General features: G+C 48.6%; 1 protein-coding gene across 6 annotated transcripts; it reads left to right on the top strand.

Annotated features, from left to right (window-relative positions):
* The first annotated feature begins 375 nt into the window (after window positions 1-375).
* Window positions 376-25,428, top strand: EXOC3L4 (exocyst complex component 3 like 4). 6 transcript variants are annotated; one of them, XM_037394607.1, is made up of 13 exons: window positions 395-573; window positions 644-859; window positions 2,399-2,798; window positions 7,342-7,993; window positions 11,016-11,133; window positions 12,177-12,302; window positions 13,558-13,658; window positions 15,589-15,684; window positions 17,842-17,956; window positions 19,993-20,115; window positions 20,743-20,895; window positions 21,865-21,986; window positions 24,024-25,428. In XM_037394607.1, exons 3-13 carry the CDS (start codon window positions 2,456-2,458, stop codon window positions 24,184-24,186), a joined length of 2,112 nt encoding a protein of 703 aa, XP_037250504.1. In that variant the 5' UTR covers window positions 395-573; window positions 644-859; window positions 2,399-2,455; the 3' UTR covers window positions 24,187-25,428. The 6 variants fall into 6 exon arrangements, with proteins under 6 accessions (XP_037250506.1, XP_037250507.1, XP_037250505.1 ...); XM_037394609.1 differs by having other exon boundaries at window positions 376-859; window positions 20,743-20,838; XM_037394608.1 differs by lacking the exon at window positions 644-859 and having other exon boundaries at window positions 392-599.
* The last annotated feature ends 1,125 nt before the right edge of the window (window positions 25,429-26,553 follow it).

The raw sequence follows: 26,553 nt of genomic DNA, 5'->3' as shown, positions 1-26,553 counted from the left end.
TAGTGACAAGCCAAGTGACTGCGTTTAATGTCCTTTAAACCTTCTAGACCCTATTTGCTCCTCTGCTTTGAGTTCCCTTCAAGGTGCTCAAATGCCCTGGGGATGGAGGGACCCAGGGCCAGCATCCCCATAGAAACACGTGCCGCTGGGGCAAAGCAAGGGGCAGGGAGGTGAATATATAAACATATAACCGCAGGGCACAGTGCTCCCTGTCTATCACCCATGCCTGGCAATCATTACTGGGACCTGGCCACCCGTGACCTCTGGAAACAGGGCAGATGGGGGTGAAGAGCAGCTGTTCCCAGGTGGCAGATCTGGGGCTGTTTCTGAACCCCCCACCCCAACACCATGGGGTTTTGCCTCTTCTGGGGCAGGACCGAGTGCTGAAATTCTTCTTCCCCCAGCTGCTCTGGACTGGCGGAGGGGTCTCGCCCACCTCTGTCTGTAGAGTAAATAATTAACCTTGGACACCTTGAGTGCATTCAGCATTTCTCCCCCGCCTCTCCCTTCCTTTTAACTGGTGGACATAGTGAAAGTGAAACACTGCAGGAGTCTCTGCTGGGAAGCAAACAGGTGAAGGTGCTGGAAGTCTCGGGCAGGTGGGGACAAGCCTTTTTTTCTGCTTCTAACAGCCATTTTCCAGAGGGCAAGGGAGGATGGAGGATGACGCCATTCCCAGAGGAAGCCCCTCGGACAGTGCTCCAGTCAGCTGAGGCGGGAGAGTTCCCCCGGACCCCTGCCCTGCAGAGCTGCCCACCTGCCACTGCATCTCCCTGGGATTTCCTGCGGCACGGAGCTGCTCTAGTTTCTGTGGATCACACCTGTGTTATCCCAGCTCTCCGCAGAAAGGATTGGTTTGGTCAGTACTGGGGTGCATATCCCTTTTCTTTCCCTGCCCATGGGCTCGGGTCTTGGGGCCATCCTTCCTTGGCTCCCTCCACTTCACAGCTCGCCCCTTCGAGGGTCGCCGCTGTGCTCTGGCCACAGAGCCCCCACGCAAGGTTTGAGCTAGGGACTCAGCCCCCTCCCTACTGAAATCCCTGGAAAATGGAGTGCCCTCCTCTCCCTCCCACCCTCTTTAAGGGCTGTGGTGGGGTGAGCTCCTGCGCAAGGCAGTGAATGATTAAATATTCCCCTGTGAGGCTGTGACGCAGGGTCTGAGCCCCACTGCGCGAGCAGCTCAGCAAACCCACGGGAAGATGCTGTCCCTGCAGTTTATAGCCTGTGAAACAGCCATTCCCAAGGGAGCAAAACTCCGGCCAAACTCCAATCGGGGAAGGATAGGTCTATTTCCTGAGTCCCAAGATATCTGTTCGCTGCAATAGTGTTTCAATCTCTGGCTCCTGTGAGCTGGAGAGACCCGAGACAGGCAGTTCCTGGGTGACCTCAAGCAATAGTTGATTTAAATTGATCACTGAGCTGCCTTGAGCCTGCTGGGGGGGAAAGTGGCGTTTCCCATCCTCAGAGCTCTGCAATGTACAAAGTCCCTGTGCGCAGGCTGTGTTAGCTGGTGACCTGTGGGAGCCCTTTGCAAGGGAGGGAAGGCAAAACCTCTCTCTTCCCCCTTCCCAAGCACTTGGGCTGGTCATCAGGGTGGGCATGGGGGAGCCAGTCTGTCTGCAGCAGGGCAGGAGTTGGGCAAGTGCAGGGGGTGTGACTACAGCCCAGCAGCACTGACAGGAGCCCTTCTGTTGAAATCTGAAATCCCCTGCAGCATCCCTGCAGCTCACACAGGGGCTTGCTTGGCCCTTGAGATGCTCAGTCCCAGCGTGCCAGGATGCAGTGCTCTGAGGCAGGATGAGCGATGTGAACCCTTACTGCATCGAAGAGCCTCCTGCACTGTAACCATGACGATCCGGAGCGCAGAGATTGCTGTGGGTTTGAAGGGGCTAGAGCAGAGCTCAGCCACCCACCAGGGACCACTCACCCTGGGCCACCTTCCAGCAGCAGCAGGGCAGGGCTTGAGCAGAGCAGAAGCAGCACCACAACCCAGCCCTGCTGTATCCACATCAGAATGTGGCAACACCTCAGGAAGGGTTATCCTTATGTGGCTGGAAATCCACCTAGAATGGAAAGTACCTTGTTACCAACCAAAGTGGTACATTTACACAGATTACAGCACCTCTGATGTTTAGTGATTCCTCTGTGCTGGAGAAATAGCTGCCACTTGCCTGATGTATGGAGTGAAGTAGAGCTTTCCAGAGCTAGAAACCGGGCAGCACCTGGTGTCTGTGGGTAGAGAGATTTTCAGTCCCTACAGGCTACAACAACTTCCTCGGTCCTTGTATCAGGCGCAGGAAAGGGATGGGCTGGATTTTCAGTCTGGGGCTGACTTCAGAGGCACAGTACTACCCCGTTATGAACGTTTTACCTAATTCTGCTGGTTTGTGCATTTCAGCAGTTACCATCAACCTGTTTGGAAAAGCCCTTGTTGAAAGACAAGGTGAATAGAAATATGGACTTAGACTCAAGGAGCATGACCTCAGAACCAGCCTCTCCGATGAACGGTGCAGGGGAGGAAAAGACAGAGGCTGCTTCTGAGCTGAGCAGCCCAGCTTTTCACAGCAGGGACAGTGGGTTCTTTGAAAGAGGTATTAAAACTATGTTAAGCATCCGGAAATCAAAACAAAGTCTGAACAAAGAGAAAGGAAAGGAAGGTACTGGCACTTGGAAAGGAAAACGACTTTCTTTGCGATTGTCTAAGAGCTACGATGAGAAAAAAAACACAGTCTGTAATGGTGTGGAGGATATTGGTGAGAAGATAGAAGCAGAGTCCATCCAAGGAAAACCTCTTTCAGGTAAGAAGCAAAACCACCAGTGTAATTTGCTTTGCAGCATGTATGTGACCTTCAGGTAACTTACACTTTGCAATTCTTGGGCCCAACAGAGGTGCTAAAAACTAGGCATCCTGTTAGGGGGCAGAGATAACTGTCACCCCTTGCAGAGACTGATTGCGGTGTTACCTGGCCAGCCTGGGCAGGTCACCTGTCACTGAACAGGCTGCTCTGCGGCCTCCACTGTGTGTGTTTAACTGTATCAGCAACTCACCAACCTGTCAGCTCACATACCAGCAGCAGACGTCACGCTCATCATACGTATCAATCGCCAAATCAAGGTTTGGGAACTGCTGATCTGACAACATCTAGAAGTGCCACGTGGGCTATTCCTACACCATTGCCTGTGTTGTGCTTCTGGACAATTTCTGCTCTTCAGCTCTCAGTTGTATGGTCCCCACAGTACTCTGTAGGTGCTGCAAGGCCTTGATGGGGGGGGCAAAAAAAGGTGGTTTGGATGTGAGCTGGTTTGGCACCTCCACCTTGGTTCCTAATCTTGGACTGTACTGCAAAGAGACTTCCACAGATACATTTCACTCTCGCACTGACTTCCCATCTATTCTTCTCACCGCAGTGGTGATGCAAGTATTTGTTCAGTTTGTTTTCTTGAGACATGTTTCTCTTGTGTGTTTTGTCAGCATTATATAGATAGGACTTAGGCAAATTGTAATAACTACCTTCAGCATAACTCTCACCTTTCCCCAAGTGTGGGCAGACTGCAATGACTTAGATCTTGGTTTGAGCACCATTCTTTTCTGCTTTCTCAGGGCAGAGGTACTACAATGCATCCACCAGGAGATCGACTGAGATGGGTCAATGTGGCTTGAGCTTTTTTCAGTCTTTCTCAAAGAAATTCTTGATTTATTGCATAGGGTGTCATGGGGATCGCATAGAAGGGCTGGCATTGTCTCACCACTATAATGCACTCTGCTGTGCCATGAAGTTATTTACTGCTTTGCACTTGTGTGTTGTGAGGCTGGTAAACTGGATCTGAGCCCATCCCATAAACTTTGCTAGTCTGTTCTCAAAAGGTTATAGATGAGGAGCAACAGGAAATGTTACCATAAACCCTTTTCACCTCCTGCAATAAACAAGCTAAGGAATTGCATGAATAAGGCTCATCCTGTGCCCAATAACTCATAATTGGCCTAGACCAGAGCAGCTCTGTCAGAAACACATCCCATCCTGAGATAAATATGGTAAGCGATGGAGACTCTACCATGTGCACCATTAAGCTGCATAATGGTTAATTGCCTTTCAATTGTCTTCCTTCAACTACCAGCTGGCTGATCTTGTATTGCTAAATTAAAGATCCATTTAGCACCCAATATCACCTCCCTGAATAATTATCCTAGATGGTGATTAAATGGTGTTTTCTTACTTTGATAAACAGAACAGAATGTATTCCTTTAGTCTCTCACTGCAAGCATTTGTGCAAACACTGGTTTTATATTAATTTATCTAGAAAAGGCTAAGTTAACTGGCACAATCTCCCTCCCCTCTGAGTGCAGAAGCAAATGTAGCTCCATATAGGCACTCGGAGCTCTATGCATTTTATGCTGCATCAATAGCTGGATTATTTAGCATATTTCATACAGGTACTGTCATGCTGCACAGATGATTTGGTGCATATGGTATAAAATACCATCAAATATAAAATCTGTGTGCAGACAAGCCCAAGGGCATCAATCATGGGCTATGATCCAATCCTCCATACCTGCTTTGAGTGCTCTCTAATTTTTTGGTATTGTTTTATATATGTATGTCCCAGCAGCAGTGGCCACATATACCTAAATAATACCCTTTCCCTTCTCCCCTTTAATATTTGCCTTATGCCCAGTATCACAGTGGGATCTCCTGTTTAGAGCATCTGTTAGGTTGCTAGAGATGGTAAGAGCTTCCCAGGGCCTCTTAAAAGCTAACAGTGCTCTTGGATCTCCTCCTACACATGGCAAATACTTCTTGTATTACTGGCAAATAGGCAGTGGCTCTTCCACCAGCAAGGCTTTGAAAAAGAAATGGGAACTCAGTAGACCTCAGCCACGTTGGAGGTAACAGTATTTGGTGACTTTCACCCAGCCTCAGCCAACACCAGCCAGTACTGGTAGTGGTAGTCAAAAGCAAAGGAGGTGGGGAAAACCCATGTGAGACCTGAGCACCAGGAGAAAGCACCCACGGATCTGGATACCCCTCCAATGCACACAGCTCCTCAAACTGTCCAGGGACAGCAGTACTCACTGCTTGGAGAACAAATGTCACTGGTGAGAGGCGGTGCCTGGCACCTGACTGTAGCTTTATATACGGGTGGTGAACAGCCAGGTCACCCAAACCTGAACCACCCCACACAGATGAACTTCATACACCTGGCATACTTTGATGTTTCTCCATTTCTTATTGCTGGGACCCCAAGAGCACCATCCCAGAGCACTATCTCCTTGCTCCCCAGCCAAAGTGTTATTGCAGTAACTGCAGAGCTGAGAAGCTGTGGCTTCTGGTCCTCCAGAAGTCCCACTTCTTGGTTGAGAGGAGGCTGGGGACCACAAGCATCTACAGAATATCTCCCAAATGCCTGGAATAGGTAAGAGGCATCTTTTAGAGGCCGTTTGCTCTTGCAGGCACAGGCTGCAAAGGGTGGCCAGCCATGGATGGGCCAGTCTCTGGCTTGCTACCTTGGTCCCTATGTCTCAAGGAGTTCTCATAATGCAAATCACACAGCATCTGCAGTTTGCATTAGCATTATTTTGCTTAGTCCTCAGAAATGCAGAAGCCAGTTTAGCTGTGACATTAGTTGGCATGTGTCTTAGGAAAAATTGATAATGCACAAAATCAAGACAGAAGGGAAGCCCAGGGTTTGCCCAAGGTTACATTTGAACAGAGAGTGTTCCCAAAAATGTATCAGGAGCATCCTCAAGCCAGTATCCCACCGCCCCAGGGCCTTGGTATCTCTGGAGGACATGCTGGTGGGTAGGCTGGGGGCAGACATGACCACAGGATTATGATGGCTTGTATATGTTGGGATTTTCCAAAGTAGTTTCTACAAAAAGTTTTTTATATTATTTGATACCTTGAATTAAATATCTGTAGAATTTCTAAATTGATTCATTAGGCTAATGAGTCTTTAAGCAAATGGTGGTGTGCTTCCAAACTGTCTTCAGGACAGTTTATGGGGGTGTGCTGTGCTTGTTTTACAAGCACTTGTGTGAGCTGAGCAGAAATGAAAGTATAACAGTTGAGGGTAGACTTGTCTGCTCTAGGCTGTTGTAAAAGCTGAAAATGAAAAGATGTCACGGCTCTGCCTGCCTGCCTGGGTAGGCAGCACTGGAGATAGCTAAAGTTACCAAAGTATTTTAGAAATAAAAAGTCTACTATTTAACACAGGGTTGTAGAACCTTCCTCTCAGGAATAAGTTGCCTGGTCTTGGTGATATTTTATACTTCTTTCCTTTTCTCCTGCCCAGTAAGCAAACGATATTTTGGCAAAATCTTTTTCTTGCTCTGAAAATTATTGGAAAGATCCATGACCCTTTATTTTAGCTTGACTAATATTTCACTAGAACAGAACTAGGCTTTTGTTAGCCCACGGTACCTAAATGCATATAGAAAAGTTATGGGCAGAAGAGAGAGGCTAGCTCACAAATTTTGTTCAGCCAAATTTTAATTTTATTAATCTGTTTATTTTAATTAAAATTCCTTTTGCAGACAGGAATCGAATACTTAATGCACGTTTTAGGGACATGGTTTAGTGGTGGATTGGGCCAGTGTTAGGTTTACAGTCAGTCTTGATGATCTTCAGTCTTGATGATCTTAAAGATCTTTTCCAACCTAAATGATTCTATGATTCTGTGATTCTATGATCTAGTCAGATGTTTGACCTGAGAGCTCAAAAGACCTGGAGGGGTCTGTCCTGCTGTGCTGCCTCCAGCCAGACCCCTGGATGCTCTCCCTGCCTTGTTGGGCAACATGCTGAAATGCCCTCTGGCCAGAGATGCCAGTGAGCTGCACCACCATGGCCAGTTCGGCAGCAGAGCTATGCTGGGAACGCTGGTATGCTGGGAAGCAAGGGCATCCGTGCTAAGGGAAATCCTGCCAGTAGGGTACATCCCAAACTGTCCCCACTGCCAGTCCCACTTCAGCTCCATACTGAGAGGGGCAGAGCCAGTGGCGGTTTTATGCAGCCTGAGACCCCAGTGTCCCTCTGTGCAGCCTCGTTAGCCATTGCTTGAGGTTTTCCTGCTGGGCTATGATCAGGTTTTTTGATATTTCTTACCTCTGAAACCAGAAGTTTAGAGATGTGGCTCACTTTGCAGTGCTTGCATTTCCACTGCTTTCCTCTCCTGTGTCGAACAGGAGCTGGAGGGATCAGAGGGGTCAGTCTCAGAGGCACTGCTGGGACATGACTACTCAGAGCGGTCCTGCAAGCCTCCCTGTGGGGCATCTTGTCCTGTTACCAACCTGCCAATCACCTAATGCCTGCTTTGTCCCAACCTCTTCCCCGCTTCTTTCTGCAGTAATGGAAATCAATGAACTTATTCAGAAAGGGCAACTTTTGGAAGCATTTGCAAACATCAAGTACTTGGAAGATGAGACCATCACTGAACGGGATGCTGAGAAGTACAAAGATAACCCCCAGGAGCTTGTACGGAAATCCAAGGATGTGGATTTGCTTTATAACTCCATCACGAACATGATCCAGTCCATTGTGGTGGGAACACTGGAGCATCCCACTGTAGAGAATGCCACGTTGACCTCGCTGGTGACTTTAATTGCCCGTGAAGAAGCAGCTCATCCTAATACAGGCAACGCTGCTGGTCCTGGGTCAGACTTGCTCGGCACACCCCGAAAGTGGAGGGAGGAGTGGAAGGAAGCTATCAACGAGAGCGCTAGAAAAAGAGTCCTGAGAGTACCCATGGCGTCAAAGGAAGAGGAGAGTTCTTGGCTTGATCTCCACTTAGGCTTCCTCCAGAAATGCCTGAGTGAAGACTTACTGAAAATCAAGTTATCAGTAAAAAAGTGTTATCCAGAGGAGTACCAGGTGTGTGACGTGTATGTGGAGGCTTTTCACAAGGCCATTGCCTCACACTTGCAAGATCTCTCCCGGAGACCGCTGGAATTCAACGAGCTCTATACCTTGCTCGACTGGGTGGCCAACGTCTACCGCAGGTAAGCTGCTGCCCTTGCCACACGGCCTCAGCCTCCTCCGCAGAGCGGCAGGGCCATGGGGTGCTTCAAAAGCACTGAGTCATCTTCAGTTTTCTAAGTGAGTGAGAGAGACACAGTCACTTCTACAGTAGAGCACAGTAGCTGATTTATTAATCGGTGGGGACAAAGGTTTGTGGATAAAGCACTTGCTGCTTTTCACAGATCAAAATTACCCAGTTTTGCCCTCCCTCTCCCACTTGCGGTTCTCACTTGCCAGGAAGCTCTCCTTGCAGCTCTGATAAACCTTCTCCCTTTCTGCAAATATTTCGCAAGGTCCAGCAGCTGATCAGTGACTTTTCCAGGCATGGGGAGGGACCTGGAGGGAAGCTCTGCCCTCTCCCTGTTCAATTAAAAATGTGATGCATGTCGTAACAGGTCACTTTCATCCCCATGCTCAGGGGTCAGTCATCTCAAGGACATGCCAAGACATGACCACGTGGAATTAGCCACATTAACACAAAGGATCTGCTGTGGACAAGTCTGCTAGTTGAATGAGAGGTCCGTGGGTTTTAGGACGTCTTAAAGCTCCCTGCAATTCAGGGGTGACTAAAATATTCTAGGAGCTGTTCAGTCATATCAATACCATCCTCAGGGCATCCTGAATGTGTAGGAGTAAAGACAGGAATTGTTTGCAACAGCAGTAAAACCTGTGCTGCTGGGCATTGCCTCCTTTTACATCTGAAGGAGAAATCCAAGACAGGCACCTGTGGAAGGTCCAGGCATTGAGCATCAGTGTCCCCAGCTGTTCGCTGGCCTAGACCACAACCTGTCACCCCAGCCTCAAATGGCTCCCACACTAAAAGCCAACAGAAATACACAGTGAGGTGGGAAGGAGAAGAGAGGCAACATCTACAGGAGATGGGTCTAGTAATAAGCACATAAAACCAGCCATATCAAAGCGAAATTGTGCCTGTCCTAGTAGCTGGTCTCTAGGAATGGCCTGAACCAGATGTCCAAGGATGGGAGGAATGCAAACCAACCGGCACCCTTCAAATAAAAAAAAGGAGGAGTGAAGGCAGGAGTATCGACACTGGGCAAATGGTGGGTAGAAATGGGCAGGGAGGGGGCAGTGGTGGAGCAAACCGTGCAGCAGCAGCGCTTCCCCAGAGCATTCCTAGCCTGGGGTGGCTTTTGGGTCAGGATCATTTGCACCACAGATGGTCTTTGTTTTGCACAGCCCTCAACAGATTTCTTCTGTGACCTTGTCCAGTTGCTCCTAAAACCCCATTTGTAGTGTGATGACCATGTGTGTGTAAACCCCTCAGCATCATGGCAGTGGCTGTCCAGTGTTATGGCAAGAGTGGTATGGGAATGACACTCCCACCCATTGCCCTTCTTCCTCAGGTGTCCCTGCCAGCCTCATCTGGAGGGCAATCCCTGCCTGTCCCCAGCCCCTGGGCACTGTGTACTGCATTTGCAGTACATTGTATACAATACAGAATTGCAGGAGAGGGGGGAAGAAATGAGCTTCAGCAGCCAGGTTCTGCACCAAAGAAAAGCCCCCATCATATTTCTCTAACTTGTTGTCAAAGAGCTTATTGAGCTTGCAGCTGTTATTGGGCACTGCTTGCAATCACCTTGCTGGGTTGAGCTGTTGCCATTTGATTTTCCCATTCTGAAAGAGCTTCGGCCTCTCTTGGGACCCATCCCAAAACAGAAGAAATTTTCTGACCCAAACTCATTATGCTACAATTCAAACAAATGGAAAAAAAGAAAGATAGGGGAACAAGCTCCCTGAGTATACATTTGAGCCAGTCCTTTCAGTCATGGTGGAGAGTTTGTAATTAAATGTGGTGTCTTTTTTAATGAGCAGCAGACTCCCGCAGCAGCTGGGCTGTGCAATGCTCCACATGCGCAGATGTACCTCTCCAGGAAATCTGAACCATGGCTGCAGGAACATTGACTCCGGGACACTATCGGCAGGCTGAGCTTTTCTTCTGCTGAGCAGTCACTCGGCACCAGCCTGGCCCTGTACAGCACTATCCTCACTTGGATTCAAACCTAACCATAGGCTTAGCACTGGTTTGGCAGTGGGAACCCTTTTCAGTTGTTGGGCAAATGAGCACGCTGCGTGTAGGACGTTGCAACTGTATTCCCTGCTAACCAAGTGACTGCTTGCAACTTATATCCCACATTCATCAAGGGCATGAATGTTTTCTTTGTCTTCCTCCTCTCCATCTTCATCACCCTGAAAGACACAATACCTCTGCGGTCCGTGGCAGATTGCAAGGGTAGCATATTCAATTGTACAGGCCAGTAACAAGTTCCTCACCCCAGAGGCAGAAACACAAGCACTCCATTCCTTTCCCTGCTTCCCTATCAGCTGGCCTGGTTACACAGCAATCCAGAGGAAAGTGAGTGGTAAAGTCATGTGTCAGCTGAGCACACTTTAGAGTCGGTATCTGTGGCTGCACGTCCACCCACCACTTCCATCTGCAGAGGAACCGTGATGCTGCCGTGGCCCAGGCACGGGAGTGCCTTCCAGGGGCTGCCCTGCACAGAGCAGGACCTGCTCTGCCTGCCACCTCCCCTTGCTAGGGTTAATGCACAAAGGAAAATAACGTGCTGACATAAGCCGTGATGTGACACCAGAGAGGAGCCAAGGAGATCAGCTAGCTCCAAAGCAGCACGCTGCTACAGGAATTACCCTGAAAGGCATTGCACAAGCTTGTAGTCAAATGAATCAGATTCAGGTTGTTTATTTTAAAAAGTAAATTCTCATAGCACTTTTCATGTCCAAACAACTCAGAAGTCTCATGATTTCTAAGGTGGGCTGGAACCTTAGATCATTTTGATTTTGAATAATTAGGATTTTGAATAGTGAGGAAAGATTTTCTTGTTAAAGCTTGAAAACAAGCATTGCAATTTAAGCTTTAAGTGTATTTCTCACGGCTTAATAATTATGTAGCTCATGCCACATGAATATTCCATCAGTTTACTCACCCTCTGAGGCAATATAATTTGTTCGTTTAAATTTTTCCAGTGAACTCTTTCTGGGTCACCCTGATCTCAAACCAGAAGTTAAGACAGAAAACCTGTCCCTGCTGTTAGCACCAGCTGATTGGGATAAACTGAAAACTGACTACATCGCTTCTGCAAAGGTGAGCATTTTGACCTTGTCCCCATGTGCCCCCCAGGGAAGACCTGGGAGCCCCAGCCTCCCGCGCAGACGTCTTGGATGGCTGCATCATGGTTTCTAGCCCCACCAGGTGCCAAATCCTGCCAGCACCACACAGAATGGCCTTTCATCAAAAGTAAAAAAGTCCTGAACACCAACTCATGGGCTGAAACGGGCCATGGGCCTGCATCTAGATGATCACAGAGCCCAAGGGACTGTACCAGATCCATACAGTATGGCAGAACCTTACTAAAAGGTCATAGCTGGGCTCCATCAGACTGGATGCAGTGCAATGCTAGATGTAAATGCATTTTAGCTGCTGCTTTTAGAGCTGGCAATCTCCTCCAGCACTTCTGAGGTTTGCTATAGGCAGGCAACTTCGGGCATGTCCCTGCCAGAGAACATCCCCATGGTTCGGTTTCGCCTAAGAAGCCCCTTCTGCCGTTGTCTTTCTGCTGTCCTTGGCTGGGACCCTGTGTAAGACTACGTGCTTTCCTAGTTCTTTGCTGGGCTCAGACATTTTCTTGCAAACCGTTTCTGAAACAGGGCACTGCACAAGGTGAGCTCAAGGTACCCAGCTGAGTAATATTGGTATTGCTCCATCATGCTGGTGAGGGAGTGTTTTGTTTCACCAGCAGCAAGATTGATTTATCAGCCAGGACTGAACAGTGCTGCCACTTACTCATGGGGCCGTACCACCAGAAAGGACCGGTTTGATCTTTAATCCTGACCTTGTGCATTATACATGCTAGAGGACTTTGCAATCAAGCAGTCAAACAGCTGACACAATATTTCCCTGCCAGGAGAATGATTCTGCCTTGATTTGGGAGTACCTTTCCCCCCTCACAGCCCAGCTCCTAATTTTTCCCAAGATCCTGTGTAGACTGACGGGGTCTGGAGCAAGACCTTTGCCTCTGTGTACCTTTCTGTGCCCCACGTGTGAGCCTTGCACAGATGCCGATGGAGCAGAACACAGCGAGCTGCTTTACCTGAGCTGCATGTTTCCTTCCTACATTCAACATTTAGGGGAAAATCAAAAGCTATTTTGGAAACATCCTGAGACTGGAGGTCACGGAGAAGTGGGAGAAGGAAGTTCATCCAGAAGTGAAGGAAAACCTCTACCACTCCTCGCTCTCCTTTGATATTCAAACGGTATTTAATTATCTGTGGTAACATGTGGGGGGCTCCGTGGCTCCAGGGAAACTGGATCGTTACCTTCTGGGGTGGAGGTACCGCCTCCTGTGTTAATTTATGTTAGTCATGCACTGGCAGAATACATTAAAACAGAAAATGCCATTTATTACAACTTTTTGCTCTCCTGCTTGCCTTCTAGCTGCAAATTAAACCCGCTGTCAATTGTGTCAGCAACATAATAGGCAACTGAATTTAAAGTCCTTAAATCTCTTTCATTAGAAAGAAGAAAGAGAAAGGGGAAAAAAAGGTGGAAAGAAAAGGTTTGTCAGAAAAACCTCTTGGCTGAAAGAGCGACTTTGTCCCGGGGCTGTGGCAGCTGCTGAAAGGCCATAGGCAGTGACAGCCACTCCAATTTAAACAGTACAAAACCCAAAAGCTCCTACTAGCTTCAGGGACTACAGGGTAATAAATCCAGGAGGGGTTTTGATTCATTCTCCTCATTCAAAGGGTTGAGTCATTTCAATTAAATGATACCCAAAAAAAGAGAGGGAGAGAGAAAGAAAGAAAATCAAAGAGTTTTGCCTGCTGCCGTGACTCTTTTTCCATAGAGGAATGTTACACGTTGTGTGATCACTGGGGAGGCAGGTCTGAATTGGATTAGCAGATGGGTAGGATGCCTCGGGAAGCGCCAGAGTGGGACCACAGCCTGCCTCACTCCAGAGAGGCAGCCAGAGTTGTGGGAATGGGAATTTGGGAGGATCCCCCATGCAAGCAAGATTTAGGAGTGATGCCCAACCCTCCATGCAGCCCTGGTATCACTCCTGAACAGGGGGCTTGTGTGGGTCCCCAGGGATGGTGCTTATAGCCACCCTCAGCATGGGGATTTGGGGACAGCTCAACTCCCCTTGGGCACTGGGTTGGGGATTGATCCCTCCTGCAAATCCCCCCAGAAGAGAAGGATGGCACCAGGGCAGCTGGGGGGGGTGCGGATCCAGTCAACACCGCATCTAACTCACGCTCAGACAGCAGAGGGGCACGGGGCCATTAGGGATGAATGATTATGCCACGAATCAGTTTGTGCCTTTTGGCCCATTCTGCATAATTATTTTTAAAATTGCCAGAGAATAATGAAAACCATCTGGCAACAAGTCAGCTGTGTCCCCCTTTGCTAAGGGAATTGCTGCTATTAACCAAAGCTGCGTAAGATTCTTGCGAAGGATGTTTCACTCATGCTTGTCCCATTCACTGCAGTTCTTTTCATGCCCTTTTCTAGATCATCGGGGAGCACATGAAGATATCTGGAGTAATCAGCCGAAGCCTGGAAATGAAAATGCTTGAGCTGTGCCTGGCAGAGCTGCAGGAATTCATACCAAGGTCATTGCCTCTCTGGGCAGCACATTCCTTCCAAATGAGTCCCACATTGGTAAAAAAGCAGGGAAAAGGTCCATATGCTGGGCCAGACACTGGCACCGAGCAGGCACGGGCCTGCTCCTGGGAGAATTAGAGATCATGAGCCAAACAATGAGCAAGCTGCAAAACAGCTTGAAGGGAATCATAAACAGACCCATCTGGGACTCTTGCAAGTCCCAAAATCTGAGGTTAGAGCTGCAGGAAGGAGCTGCTGGCTGGAAAAGGACGGGACCACTGTGGCATCAGATACTGGTTGCTTGCAGCTGCAGCCATGTGCAAACAGCACTTATGGACCCCTAGACGCTGAGCCTGCTTGCCCAAAACATCATCTAGGTGTCCTGGGTTGAGTCCTGCCGAGAGGGTTTTCTGCTACATCCCATGGCTATGGGCATAGAAATGGATGATGGGACCCTCTCTATTACACCCAGGCAAAACATAAAGCTGGGCAGCCTCTGGAGTTTTTTTTTAAATTTACTTAGTGTCCAAAGGACACAGGAGCCTGCACCTTTGCTGAAATAATGTTTTTCTGCTTGGTAGTCCCCAGGTTATGGCCTCAGATCTTAACCCCTGCGACGTGCTTTGGGGATGCTCCAGGGAAGGTTTTTGGGTCACGGAGGGTCCCAGCACAGCGACATGCTGTCCCACCCCTCCAGCAGGGCTGTGTTCCTGGGGGTCTGCAGCCACTTGCCAGAGCAGTGATCTGCAGAGCAGAAAGGCTGTTTGCATGAATCAACTCCAAGCGAGACTAAAAATAATTTGTTGTTAACCTTTGAAGTTTTCCACCTCCAGCGGGCACTGAGTGGGGAGTTTGCTAATAGACTTTTGCAGGAGCGAGGGTGGGGAGCCCCAGCACTGCTTTCTCAGATTGTGAACCTGGGGCATGGCAGGTGTCCGAAGTGCACGAAAGGCAATGCTTTCACTTCTAAACCCTCATCCCTAATAGGCCAGTGATCTGCACTTGTCTCCCAAACCCTGAGAGAGCAGGATGGGTCAAACCAGCTATTTGACTTTGAAGTCTTCCTGGGTTTTTGAGGAGAAACGCAGTATGCATATTCCATTCTTTCAGGGTTTTTTTCTTTTTTCCCCCTTTTTCTTTTTTTCCTCTTTTTTTTTTCTTTGTTCTCTTCTTTTCTTTTCTTTTTTTTATTTCTTTTTAAACAAAATTGGTGTAAAATGCAAGCTGGGGTGGCAAGGGCTCCCAAATGTAAAGGTCACTGAAACTTAAGCTTTTTCTTACACAAACCAGAGGTGCAAGCAACTGAGGCCAACCCAGGCAGGTTCCTTCACCCTCAGAATGGGACCACCAGGCAAAGCCTGCCTGAGCACGCAGCCTCCTACCAGCGGTGTGGACCTGGCTGTAAAACAGCTGTCAAAACCATAAAAGCTGTGCTATAAATGAAACAGCTACCTAACACACCATGCTGAAGTTACAGGGTGGGGGAAATGTAGGTGTGCTGTCCCATTCCTGTTCCCTTTCAGCTGTAAAATCAGCCCTGAGGTAAATCTTTTCCTTGTGTGCTTAAGAAGGCACACATCATATTGCCCCAAAAGCTGGAAAAATGAAGGACCAGACTGATGAGCCTGAGTACCAGGGCTGCAATCAATCAATCCCTCAACATGATAACAAGCCAGAGATTTGGTCTGTCAAGATCCCTGGCATCTCCCCAAAAATGCTGCATAGCTGCTCAGGCAAGTGCACCCTAAACCCATAATTACCTGCCATCTATTCCCCTCCAATGCACATGCATGTTACAGCAGCTGAAAAAAACATGTCCTCATACAAAGGGGACAGGTTGGGCCAGCCACCAGCATCTCCTGGCATCACTGTGTGCACAGAAGATGAGCATCCTCCATCCCCCCACTGTCAGCATTACCTGTGTGCCTTCTCCTGCAGGTTCGGGGAGGAGTTCATGGCATGGAGCACTGCCCAGGACAGCCCCATCTTTGCACCGTGTTTCGCTGCCTACATCAACAGCTTCCACGACCTGGCGTAAGTCTGCTCCTCCTGAGCCAAGCTGCCGTGTTGCTGGGGTCCGGGAGGGTGGCAGTGTCTGGAAAGGGAAGACCAAGGTCTCCTTGCAGTGCCCTGCTGGGTGCTCAGCCTCCGGCCCTTCCTCACCTCACAGGGGGATGTTCCCCAAGAGATGCAGACAGAAGTCACAAGGGTTAAGAGAGAAGCAGGGATGGATCCAGTACTGGGGTAAAAGCTTTAAACTAATTTTCAGCTCATCTTTTTTTTTTTTTTTTTGGTGCTGGAGGTTAGCAGTATAGACCCAGAAACACAGTCTGAAGGCTGCTTTTGGCATTTTGGCACTGGGCTGGAGGAAGCTCTGTGAAAGCACTCAACCTGCAAATAAACCCCTGCTATCGCTGCTGGCAGCAGGAACTTCCAGGGCTTTGCACACAGTATGAATTAGGTATTTAAAGCCTCTGTATATATAAATGCATGGAAAAGGCCTCTGATGAACAGGTATGCCCGCCATCTCTGGCGGTCAGAGTGCTTCCAGGAGAGGGGCACTCTCCCCTTAAATAGGACGGTGCCACTCAGTGTGTGTCCCAGGGTCTGTTCCATCAGCCGGGTGCTGTGGCACATGATGACCTTGCACTTCCCAGCGCGCAGCTGCCCACACAGCCACCGCTGGTGCTGGGGGAACCGGAGCTGTTAGTGTAGCACCTGCCCCAGGGTCATGGCCTGCAGCTGTGAAAGGACACAGCCCACCGAGGCCCAGGGGCTCTTCAGCATCTGGGGTTGTCCCTGCCATGCAGATGTGGTGCTCCAGAGGCCAACCCAGCCAACTGACCCGGCAGACTGCGGTCTGCCCACCAAAAAGCTTGGGCTATCTCCAGCCCATGCTGCCACATCGCTGCCTGGCACTGGTGGCGGGGACATACTGCGTGCCAAATACTATTGAGGGGATGCAGAGAATGTCGTGTTGCAGTGTCTCACAGGAGCTGCCGGCTCCAGCTGCAGCGAGCACTTCTGGTGGGAAGTCTCTAGATGGCACGGTCTCTCCAGCAATGCTAACTGCGCCGAGGAGCTGCCTTCCTCTGCCTCCGCCTGTGGAATGTCAGAATATCAGAATATCACTCTCCCCTTCCCTGCTGCGGACTGGAGAGGTGCTGAGGGCATAGCCAGCTCCAGGCAGCCAGCTGGCAGGCGTTTGGGTGGTGGATCAGCTCCAGTGGGTTTGTTTCCTGAGCTGAGTTAAACATTTGTCAGCCGGGGGTGGCCAGTTGCTGGGCAGAGGTAGGTGACATGATTTTGTGGATGCTGGACCCAGATTTCAGGGGTTCAGCAGGAGTTATGGAACTGAGCCCCCAGCCTGGGGTGAGGGGGATGCTCTTAGGTGTTTTGTACTCCTGCCTGGGCAGCCTCAGACATATAAACTGGCTACCAAGCAGTGGCAGGAGCCTGCCACGCACTGTGGCCACAGCAGTGGTTGGGGCACTCCGTGCAGCTCAGGGACCACTAACACTTTGGTGGTGCTGCCTCGGGTCTCCCCAGAGTATGTTACAGTGGGGCATGGATGGAAAGAGAAGCAAGCCAGGAGCTGGCAAAGCCCCCAGGGCCCACGCACAGCGCTGGGGATTTCATTAACCTCTCAGAACTGTGTTCTCTTCCTCATTAGTGTGAACCCTTGCAGAAGTGCACGCTGTCCCTAGGAAATTCCACAGGTTTCCAACTCTATTGTTCACTGTCCCAGCTGCTGCTGATAGACGATATGAGGAGTGGGTCAGCTGGGCTCTGGAGGATGCCTGCTTGGCACCTTTCTTGTCTCTGGCTTTATTATTTACCTCTCTCTTGCCCCATGAGCCCCTCAGTGCTCTCTCAGGTACCTGGAGAATATTTAGAAGTGTTGCTCAAGTGAAAAAGTTACCAGCCTACGCAACTGCTCCGCATGGTTGAACAGTCCCACCTGATGAGGAAATAGGTGTTTTTTAAGCACGGTTACTCACTTGTGATTAATTTTCAGTGTGTGTGATTGTGCAAAAAAAAAATAATTATTGACCCATTAAGTGTTTCCAAGAGGAAGTACTAGATACACAAATTTATTTTAAAGTTATGCCCAAGATGCCAATCTGAATAAAATGCTTAGGGCAATATAATACATTTTAATATTAACCCATTGGTGGTCTCTCTCTCTAGGTCAGGGTTAGAAACGATGTTTAAAGTCAACACTGAGGAACTGCAGAAGATTTTGGAAGCTCTGACAAGGAACTTCACTAATATTTTTTTTAATAAATTAAGAACAAAAGTACAGGTAAGAGGACCTTGGCCACATTATTTCCTAAATATAAGGGGTATGTGCTGGACCACTGCAGCAGCTGAGGGCCATTGCCCTTCCCTGGTCTCGCCGACCAGACCTCATTTTGCAGCGCATGACATGATGGTCCCTCCAAAACGCATCGTGTCTAGCATTCATAAAAATCCTCCTTAATCCAAAGTGACACTTCAGGTATCCTGGGAGTTTTCCACTATGAGGTATGTTACATTTCTCAAGCTCTTCAGTACAACAGCAACCAAAAGAAAATGCTTCCAGCACCACAGGCAAAATAGCGGGGGGAAACCTTGCCCATAGTGAAGCACTGGGGAAGTCAGCTGGACATCACCAATGGGACATTTTTCCTTCTATCAAAACATTTGGATTTTTCAGGACTTTGATTTGCTCTTACTTATTCATAGATCTGCTATCACAGTCTGTTATCAACCTCTTCAGACAGGACAGAATTCATTCTGGTAGAGGTGATTTTTCCAGGCTGTTTCCATGGTGAAGGAAGACTGATTCTTGCAGTGTGAGGATGCTAAAGCTCTGGTATCAGCTGATAAAGCTCTGATATGAGCTTAACTTGTGTTAAGAGGCCTAAAAGCCAACATGCTGCAAGTCAGCTTGTGCTTTCCAGGTGCTGTAGACAGGACGTTCTGTTCTTAGCCAGCTGGGGGTCCACTAGCTCTAGCTGATACAACACAAGAGACAGGGAATTAAGCCTTTGGTCTGACTCCTTTTCATCCATCCTAATTCACTTTCTAAATCACCAAGCATAACTTTCAGAAACCAAGACAGTCGTGCAACTGCTCCAGTCTAAGCCAAGCCTGCCTGGACAAGGGGACTTTCCAGTGGCTGCAGAGCCTGTCTCAGAGCCTAAGGGGCAGGCAAGGAAGGAGTCAAGCCAAGGCATTGAGCAAGAGAGCTGAAATGCCGTGAGAAATTAAAGCGGTCAAGGCAAAGCATTTCTAAACAGCCCTCCAGCAGGCTGGGAGCACAGCAGGAGGGAGCAAGTCAAGGAAATAATTGGGAAGGAGCTTGACAGGACTCTAAAGACAGAGCTGAGAGCTAGGAGGAGAAAAGTACAAAGGGGATGTGCCAGAGAGGGGATATTTTGACTTTGGCCTTAGGGGAGTCCCTTCCAGGTGCCACCAGAAGCCTTTAGCAGATACTGCTGTGTTTCTATGTGGAAGCATGTTAGCTTTAGGGACCCGGCAAGGGAAATAGCCCTCTGGGGACACTTGAGCAGAGCATCTTATACCCAGGGTAGTTGGGAAATGGTACCATCGCTCCCACATCATCACTGACCATAAGACATGAAAGTGGGGATGCACCCAGCTGCTATTCCCCCACTACCACATCAGAGCAATGAGCAGAAGAAAAATCCCAGCGAGACTAAGACTTTGTGCAGACACACGGGTCTGCAGAGGGTACAGACAGTCCCCTGGAAGTGCTTGAGCAAGAGGAGCTTGATTTCCTTGTGGAGAAGGCTGGAGGGGTGATGGATTATTGGGCTAATTTCCAACAGATTCGCTGTCATGTCATGTTCATAGCTGGTGCAAACCCACGTAACACTAGCATATGTGGTTCCACCCCACAGCCTGTTCTAGCTATGCCTGGATTTTCTCTGATTAACATTCCCATACAGTAGAGATACAAATTTATTTACCTAAAGAAATACAGCTGGTGGATTAGAAGGCGGCACAGAGCAAGGAAAAGAGGTGTCCCAAGTAAACCTTTAATGCCAAAGCATCTACTGCTCGGGGAGTGGTGCTTCTCCTGCCTGCACTGGGGTGCCTGCCCAGAGAGGGAGATGTGGCTCTGAATTCCCTGGGGTGCTGAGAGAAACCCAGCCTGGTCCATGCTCCTGGTGTCTAATTCCTGACACATCTTCACACAGACTGGGTGTGCTGTTGGTACTCTGTGCTTTTTGTTTCAAGGCCCCTGAGCAGGCATATAGCTGGGTGCCTTCAGCTAGTGCATCAGCTAGTCTGAGTATTACCAGGACCATTAGTGAGTTGGTCTTTTTTCAGCCACTCCTTAAGAAAATCCTGACCAAGGACTGGATTTTCGCGACAGAAAGGCCGGACTCGCTGGCATCGGCAGTCTCGCAGTTCTCCAAGCATCTGCAGCACATGAGGGAGCCCACGGGGCAGGTAGGTGGCTGGTCCCACCCCAGGTGTAGTGATGCTGAGGGGATCCCACTGCCATTTGTAGGCTGTGGTCAGACTTGCAGACTCCTCTCCAGCAGTGGGGACTATTTATAACCGTGGGGACTGCTGATGTGAGGGAGTTCAGCTATTACCGTGCTTCCGCATGAGAATAAGCAGCATCTTTCCTCTCTGTAGTTTAAAGATGGGAACTGATTTCTTTTAAGAAAAACAAAAATCTGAAAGTTATAATTCTACGAGTCACAGGCTTATGTGCTCCTTTCATATCTATGCAGTTGTGAAATACATGGGTAGATGATAACAGCTCTATATTTAAAACCTGCAAGCACCATCAAAACCTACTTTTAAAACAATCTTAAATAAACCCCTTTGCTACTGAGGAGCCAACACCAAATCATGGGCTATTTCAGGGTGCAGAGTACTTCCATGGCATTCCCCTGGGCAGTGCCTTTGCTGTGTGCCAGAGCAAGCAGCTGCAAGCTGCTGGCTCCCTTTGACAGGACTGGCATGGGCAGCGTGTGCTGCATTCGTGTATCTCCTCTATGCCCTCAGCAGTAGGGCTTGCATGGAAACCACAGGAAAATCATGAGGTTGTTGGGTTTTTTTAACCAGGAGCTTCTCCGTGATGTTCATAAGTATGTGGTGAAGGAATACATCATGCAGGTCATCAAACCCAGACGGAAAATGAACAGGGAGACACGGCAGCAAGTGAGTGAAAAGATGAACCAGGAAGCCAGAATCCTTAATAATATGCTCATTGATCAGGTATGTGAGTTCTCTTCTGGCATCCCCTGGTTGCCCCATCCCTGGAGGTGCAATGTCCCCACTTGGCTTTCCGGAGACCAAGGTAGCAGGCTCTTGAGGAGGGCAAGCCTCAAGAAATGTAAAAGTGCTTAAGGGAGCAAGTGAGGTGGTTACTGCAGGTTCATGGTGTGGACTTTCAGCCCAGCAGCTACTCTGTAGTAGTGGCTTGCGCATGCTCAGCTGGCTGCTCTCCGATTGCAGCGCCTGGTGTCCTAACACACTCCCAGGTGCATGGGCACTGTGTGTAGGGTGGTTCATGTGCTGTAGGATCACACTCATCCTGTGGCAGCTTCTTCCTGAGCCTGTTCCCCTGGGCCATGGGATGCACCTTGTCTCCAAAAGATCCCTGCCTTGGGTACAGCTCATGGAGGAGTCCACTGAGGTCCATCCAGGCACACAGTCTGCATACAGGAGGGTGATGGGGAGAAAATTGTGGCTGTTTGTGTGTTTTGTGACAAGGCAACTTCAGCTTGGGATTTTCAGGGAAGCCAAAGTTGAATTCATTGTATTTTGCAGAAAGTCAGGTATCTGGGGCACTAAATCTCACTGAGGCAGATCCTTCTCACAGATAAGGCACACAAAACTTTTAGGCAGCAGGAGGTGAAGTCTCTGGCATCTACTGCTGTTCTGGACCACAGCCACAACACCTTGCTCAGGGTCTGGCTCTCCAGATGTTTCTCCAATGCTTGTGAGCATTGGGTATGGCAGAATCAGGCCCCAGCATTGCTCCCAGGGGTGCCTTGCCATTGCCCCCCAGTGCTGCCCCGCTGGCAGCATGCTGCCTGCCCAAGGCCATGCTGCACTGGACTGCAGCAGGACTGTCTTACACCAGGAAAAGCAACACGCTGCCATGCTCTGCATGCAGGTAAAAGGGCATTGTGCAGGTGCTGTGCTCTCCCCTGACATCCCCGTACGCCTCTTTGTTTGCAGGGCTCTGACTCGGACTGGCTCCTTCCTGCCATACATCACATTGCCGATATCATCGGGGAAAAGAAAAAAGACAAGATCAAGGAGTACGTCAAGGAGCTGTGTCAGCATTATCCAGATATCAGGTACAAGAAATGGCAGACACCAGAACTGCTGGGATCCATCCCAGAGTGCCAGCTCACCCCATACCTTGGCCACGCTCTTCAGCTTCTCTTCTCTGCTAGTAGCCACACATCAGAGGTCAAGGTGCCAGCAACAGGAGGAAGGTCACCTTATTCTTCTTTCTGTACAGCTGTATCCTCTCTCTTTTTTCCCGTTTGCTGGATCTTATAATGCACGCAAGTTACCACAAAAGCCTTTTCATTTTGGAGTAGAATAGAACAGAACAGAACAATTTCAGTTAAAAAAGGCATACAATGATCATCTACTCCAACTGCCTGACCAATTCAGGGCTGACTAAAAGGGCATGTTAAGGGCATTGCCCAAATGCCTCAAACACTGCCAGGCTCGGTGTTCGACCATCCTCTCGATAAAGAAATGCCTCCATGTCAAGTCTGCAGTTCCCCTGATACAAGCCTGAGTCATTTTCATGCAGCCTACCACTGGATACCATTTTATTGTTCCAAATGAACCTCATTTCACTCTAAAGCTCCAGGCTGTTTTTCAGTATGTCACCAGTATTCGCCCAGTTTGCTGATTTGCAGGCTTCAGCTCTGGGGCAAATAGTTTGTCTCCTGTTCCCAGGCTCAGACCTCAAAGTGCAGCAGACATTAACACAGTTCAGCTGCAGCTTCTGAAAGGGCCTCAACACAACCACTAAATTTTGGAACAAGTTTCAAATTCTTTCTTTTGTACTTTCCATTTGCTGTTCCAAAGCAGCATCTGCAAAAATTAAGGCTACTGGAAAAGCAAACAAAATGACTAAGCAGCTGCGTATCAGAAGTTACCTCATCTTCTACAGCTTCTACCAACCATTGAGAAGGAATATCAGTAGTACAGTTTGCAAAAAATTCCATTTCATCAGAGTTGTTTCAGAAAAAGACCAAAGTTTTTTGCACTGGGTTACACGGTTCCTGCTGGATAACATTTATACAATCAAAATAGACCATAAATTTAACAAATTGCTCAGAACACTGAAGTGGACCTTCCAATATTCAGAAAAAAAGGATTACATTAGATATATTTTCCTCTCCCCAAAACTGAGGCTCAAAATTTTTCAGAAGTATATTTAACTTGATTGGGTCAGATATGCTTCGGGCTTAGCTGTGTGGGGAAAATCAAGACAGGGACTTGGAAAAGAATAATTGTTCCTGGATGATTTCCTAGGTGAACACACCTATCCTACAAAAAAATAGCCTTAATCCCAGTGACCAGATTAAGCTGACGGAAGAGGCAGTGCCTGTTCTGGGAAGGATGGGGGAGGTAAATGAAGGCTAGTCAGCCTTAGCTATTTGAAAACAATTTTCCAGGGGGAAAAGCCATTTACAAGTCTGTGATTTTGGTACTTTTTCATCATTAGCCTTAGACCTCAGCCAAGTTTTAAGGCTCATCCTCTTGGTTGATCTATTTCCTGGCTTTCTATTATTGAGTAATATTATTTTTAACAATTAAGTCTGGGAAACAAGGAAGAACCTGCTGGACTTGCATTGCTTCCTGTTCAGGTCTCTGAACAGGAGAAAAAATAACAGATTTTTCCCCTGAGCTCTCAGAGACGTTGCTGAATTTGTATATACTGAGATTACTGGAACGAGGCATGTTTCCAAGTTGACTTTCCTTGCTCTAATCTAATTAGTGCCTGCCAGCTTCCTAAATATTAGCACTTCCATTACTCAACTCAAAATAATCATTAAATAAAAGGTCTGCAGCCTCTCAGGAAAACTTGCAAAAGACATCACGTGTGTGGAGATGGAAGAGAAAATTCCCCAAAGCACCAACAGCAGGAGGGTGTCCCAGCAGCGCAGGGTGGTAGGAGCTGGGGCTGCTGCCTCTGTACCTCCCAAGGCTGCAGACCCCTGTCCTAGGGGCTCCTCCAGTGTGGTGAGGGGACATTCCCCAGTGTTTTGCTATGGCCTTGCTCTGTCTCTGGTATGGTTGTTGGTTGCTTACTTCTGGGCTGGTTTTGCACAGCCAGGATTGAGCAAGGTCTTGTTTGGTTTCTGCAGAAAGGAGCATGTCCTGGCAGTCCTCGCGCTCCGGGGGCTGGGGCACACCAGGAGAGCAGCAATTCTTCGGCAAGGCTACCATGCACTGGAGAGCCCAGATGGTGGGGAGTGCAGCACGCTCTTTGCTGAAATTGATGCCCCGCTGATCATCAGCTGCTTCTAAAAGAAGACCAAACCGCAGTCAGCATCCTTCCTCCTCCTACGTTGCCTCTATGGCATGATCCAAAATCTACTACTCTGCCTCACTCCCCTGCAAATGCAAATTTTTGACTGCTGGGGAAAAGGAGCATTTTTTTGAACTTGCTACCCCAAGTTTGGAAACCAAAGGCAACAGACACAGCAAGACACTGACCTTCTGCAAGAGCTCCTGGGCAGCAGCTCCAGCCCAGGCACGGTGTCCACCCTGTGTTCAGTGCAGATTTTATTGTTAAGAGGCTGTTGCTTGGTCCAAGATTGAGTCTCTTCTCATAGAAGAGGAGAAAACCAAAAGAAGTTCACTCAGAGCTATATTAAGCCTGGGACTGAGCATTGCATAATTATACAGCAGCAGCAGCACCTCCTTCATAATTAGTGTCCCTGAGCAACCGAGGGGCAGAGCTTGGGCAGGGATGTGGTCACGCCCAAGTCTTATTTCCTCCCTCATGAACCAGTTGGCCAAGCTGGCATGCTACAAGGTCGATGATGTTGTGACTTGATGCCACAAACCACTACCTGCCTGAGGAGAAAAACCTTGGAGGGTAACCAAACCCCTCAACTGGGACATGCAATGCAGAGACCACTGTACGCTCCTGGATGGACCCCATGGCCCTTCTGGTGTTTCAGCAGGTCTTCCTCACTCGTGAGCTGCCTTGCAGAACTCCTGTTGGACCGAAGACCAGTTCATGCCATCACAGCCTCTCTGTGCAGGCAGACATACCTGGATGGGACAAGCCATGTGGAGGGAGGCTCTGAGTCCTCCTTGCACTGCGGAAAAGGGTCACCGTGCCCCTAATCCTTGTATGTTCAAATGTATTTTAGCAAATCTGGTATAATCTGACTGCAGAATTACATGAAAGCTAATGTGAGGTGGACAGGCATAGTGCTACAGATCAGATCCTCATCTGGTGTAAGCCAGCATCACCCCATTGATGGGCATGGGACATCACCAGTTTAACGCTGTGAGGGATACAAAGCATTACATCCAGCATCTGCAGGGAGGACTAAAAGAGACATCCAGCAGCCTACAGCTGGACAAATCTGATTTTATTTAATCCAATTTATCCTTTAGGTTGCCTTCCACGGGAATTAATCCATGAGTCTGTATAGAGACATGTTTACCATCTATCAATTAATGTGATGAATGTGGACATGAACATAGCCTTGAACACTAATTTTTCTGCTGTAGACCTTAAAGCATCAGTAGTGAGCCTCTTTTGTTTCTTTTGCTCAGGTTTGCACCGGTATAAATTTCAGCTCGGGTGAGCAGCAGGCACTGACATCAGGCCAAGGGAGCTGTTCTGATGAATAAGAAATACAGAATGCACCTTTCATTCACAGTCATCATATGAATTTTTTTTTAAGATTTTCTACCTCCAGAGTCAAGATGAGATGTTTTTATAAAGATGGCTTTGAAATATCAGGTATAAATTGAGAGGCTGAGGCAGGAAATCCTGGGAGTACAGCTCATGACAATTCCTGCAGATCCTCAGCTTGCTGACTCTGTATTTGCTATGGAGAAGGAGAAGTAGAGTATCATCTGCATCTCCCATTAGGTGTGCAGAGCTTAGGAACACTTTGGAGCTCCCCTTCCCTGTCCTGGGGACACGGTGCAAGCAGGGAGCCCTGGATTTCACCCGCCATGGGTGTGTGAGCTACAACCCCCATCCCAGCAGAAGGGCATCAGCGCTGAGAGATTTACATTTATGTCAAAAGCATTAAGTGGGTAGGTAAAAAGGGGGATAGCAACTTTTGCATCCTCAATCTGAGACATGTAATACTGGATTTTGAGGAGTGCAGGATCTGAGGCACTAACGCCTCAGCAGGAGTTCTTGTGCGTCAGAAATTTCCCTCTGCCCTGTATACAGCTCTGATCTAAGCACCTCATGCAAGGCATCTGTGGCAGAGAGATTTTCCCAAGTGCATTAAATGTATACTGGGGTTTCAATCTTACTATTTTATTGGCAGTGTCTCTACAAAACAGCTACCTTTACCCAGGCTCCAGCCGCCTGGCCCTGGAATTAGATGAGGCGCTCAACTTCCATTTTCTAATAAAAGCAAGTTGCTGCCCTGAAGTCATGGAGGAAAGCTAGGCACGACATGTCTTTTGTTACAGCCTCCCCTGGGACACTCAGATCCTGCCGCCTGGCATCCTGTGAGCCAGCAGCAGGAGCACAGCCTGCTTCCTCCAGCAGCTGCTGCTTGCTCTTGAGCAAACCAGTTTAAAGTTAAACCCATTAGGGCAAGGCTATGGCTTGATCCTGGTCCTACCCCGATGGCCTTGCAAGTGGAGAGGTTGCTCCAGGGCAGGTGAGGAGTAGGGGTCTCCCTAGGC

Source organism: Falco rusticolus, chromosome 7 (genome assembly GCF_015220075.1).
Source record: "Falco rusticolus isolate bFalRus1 chromosome 7, bFalRus1.pri, whole genome shotgun sequence".
Lineage (NCBI taxonomy): Eukaryota > Metazoa > Chordata > Aves > Falconiformes > Falconidae > Falco > Falco rusticolus.
The sequence above is the reverse complement of the archived record's forward strand: the minus strand, read 5'-3'. Positions and strand labels throughout refer to the sequence as shown.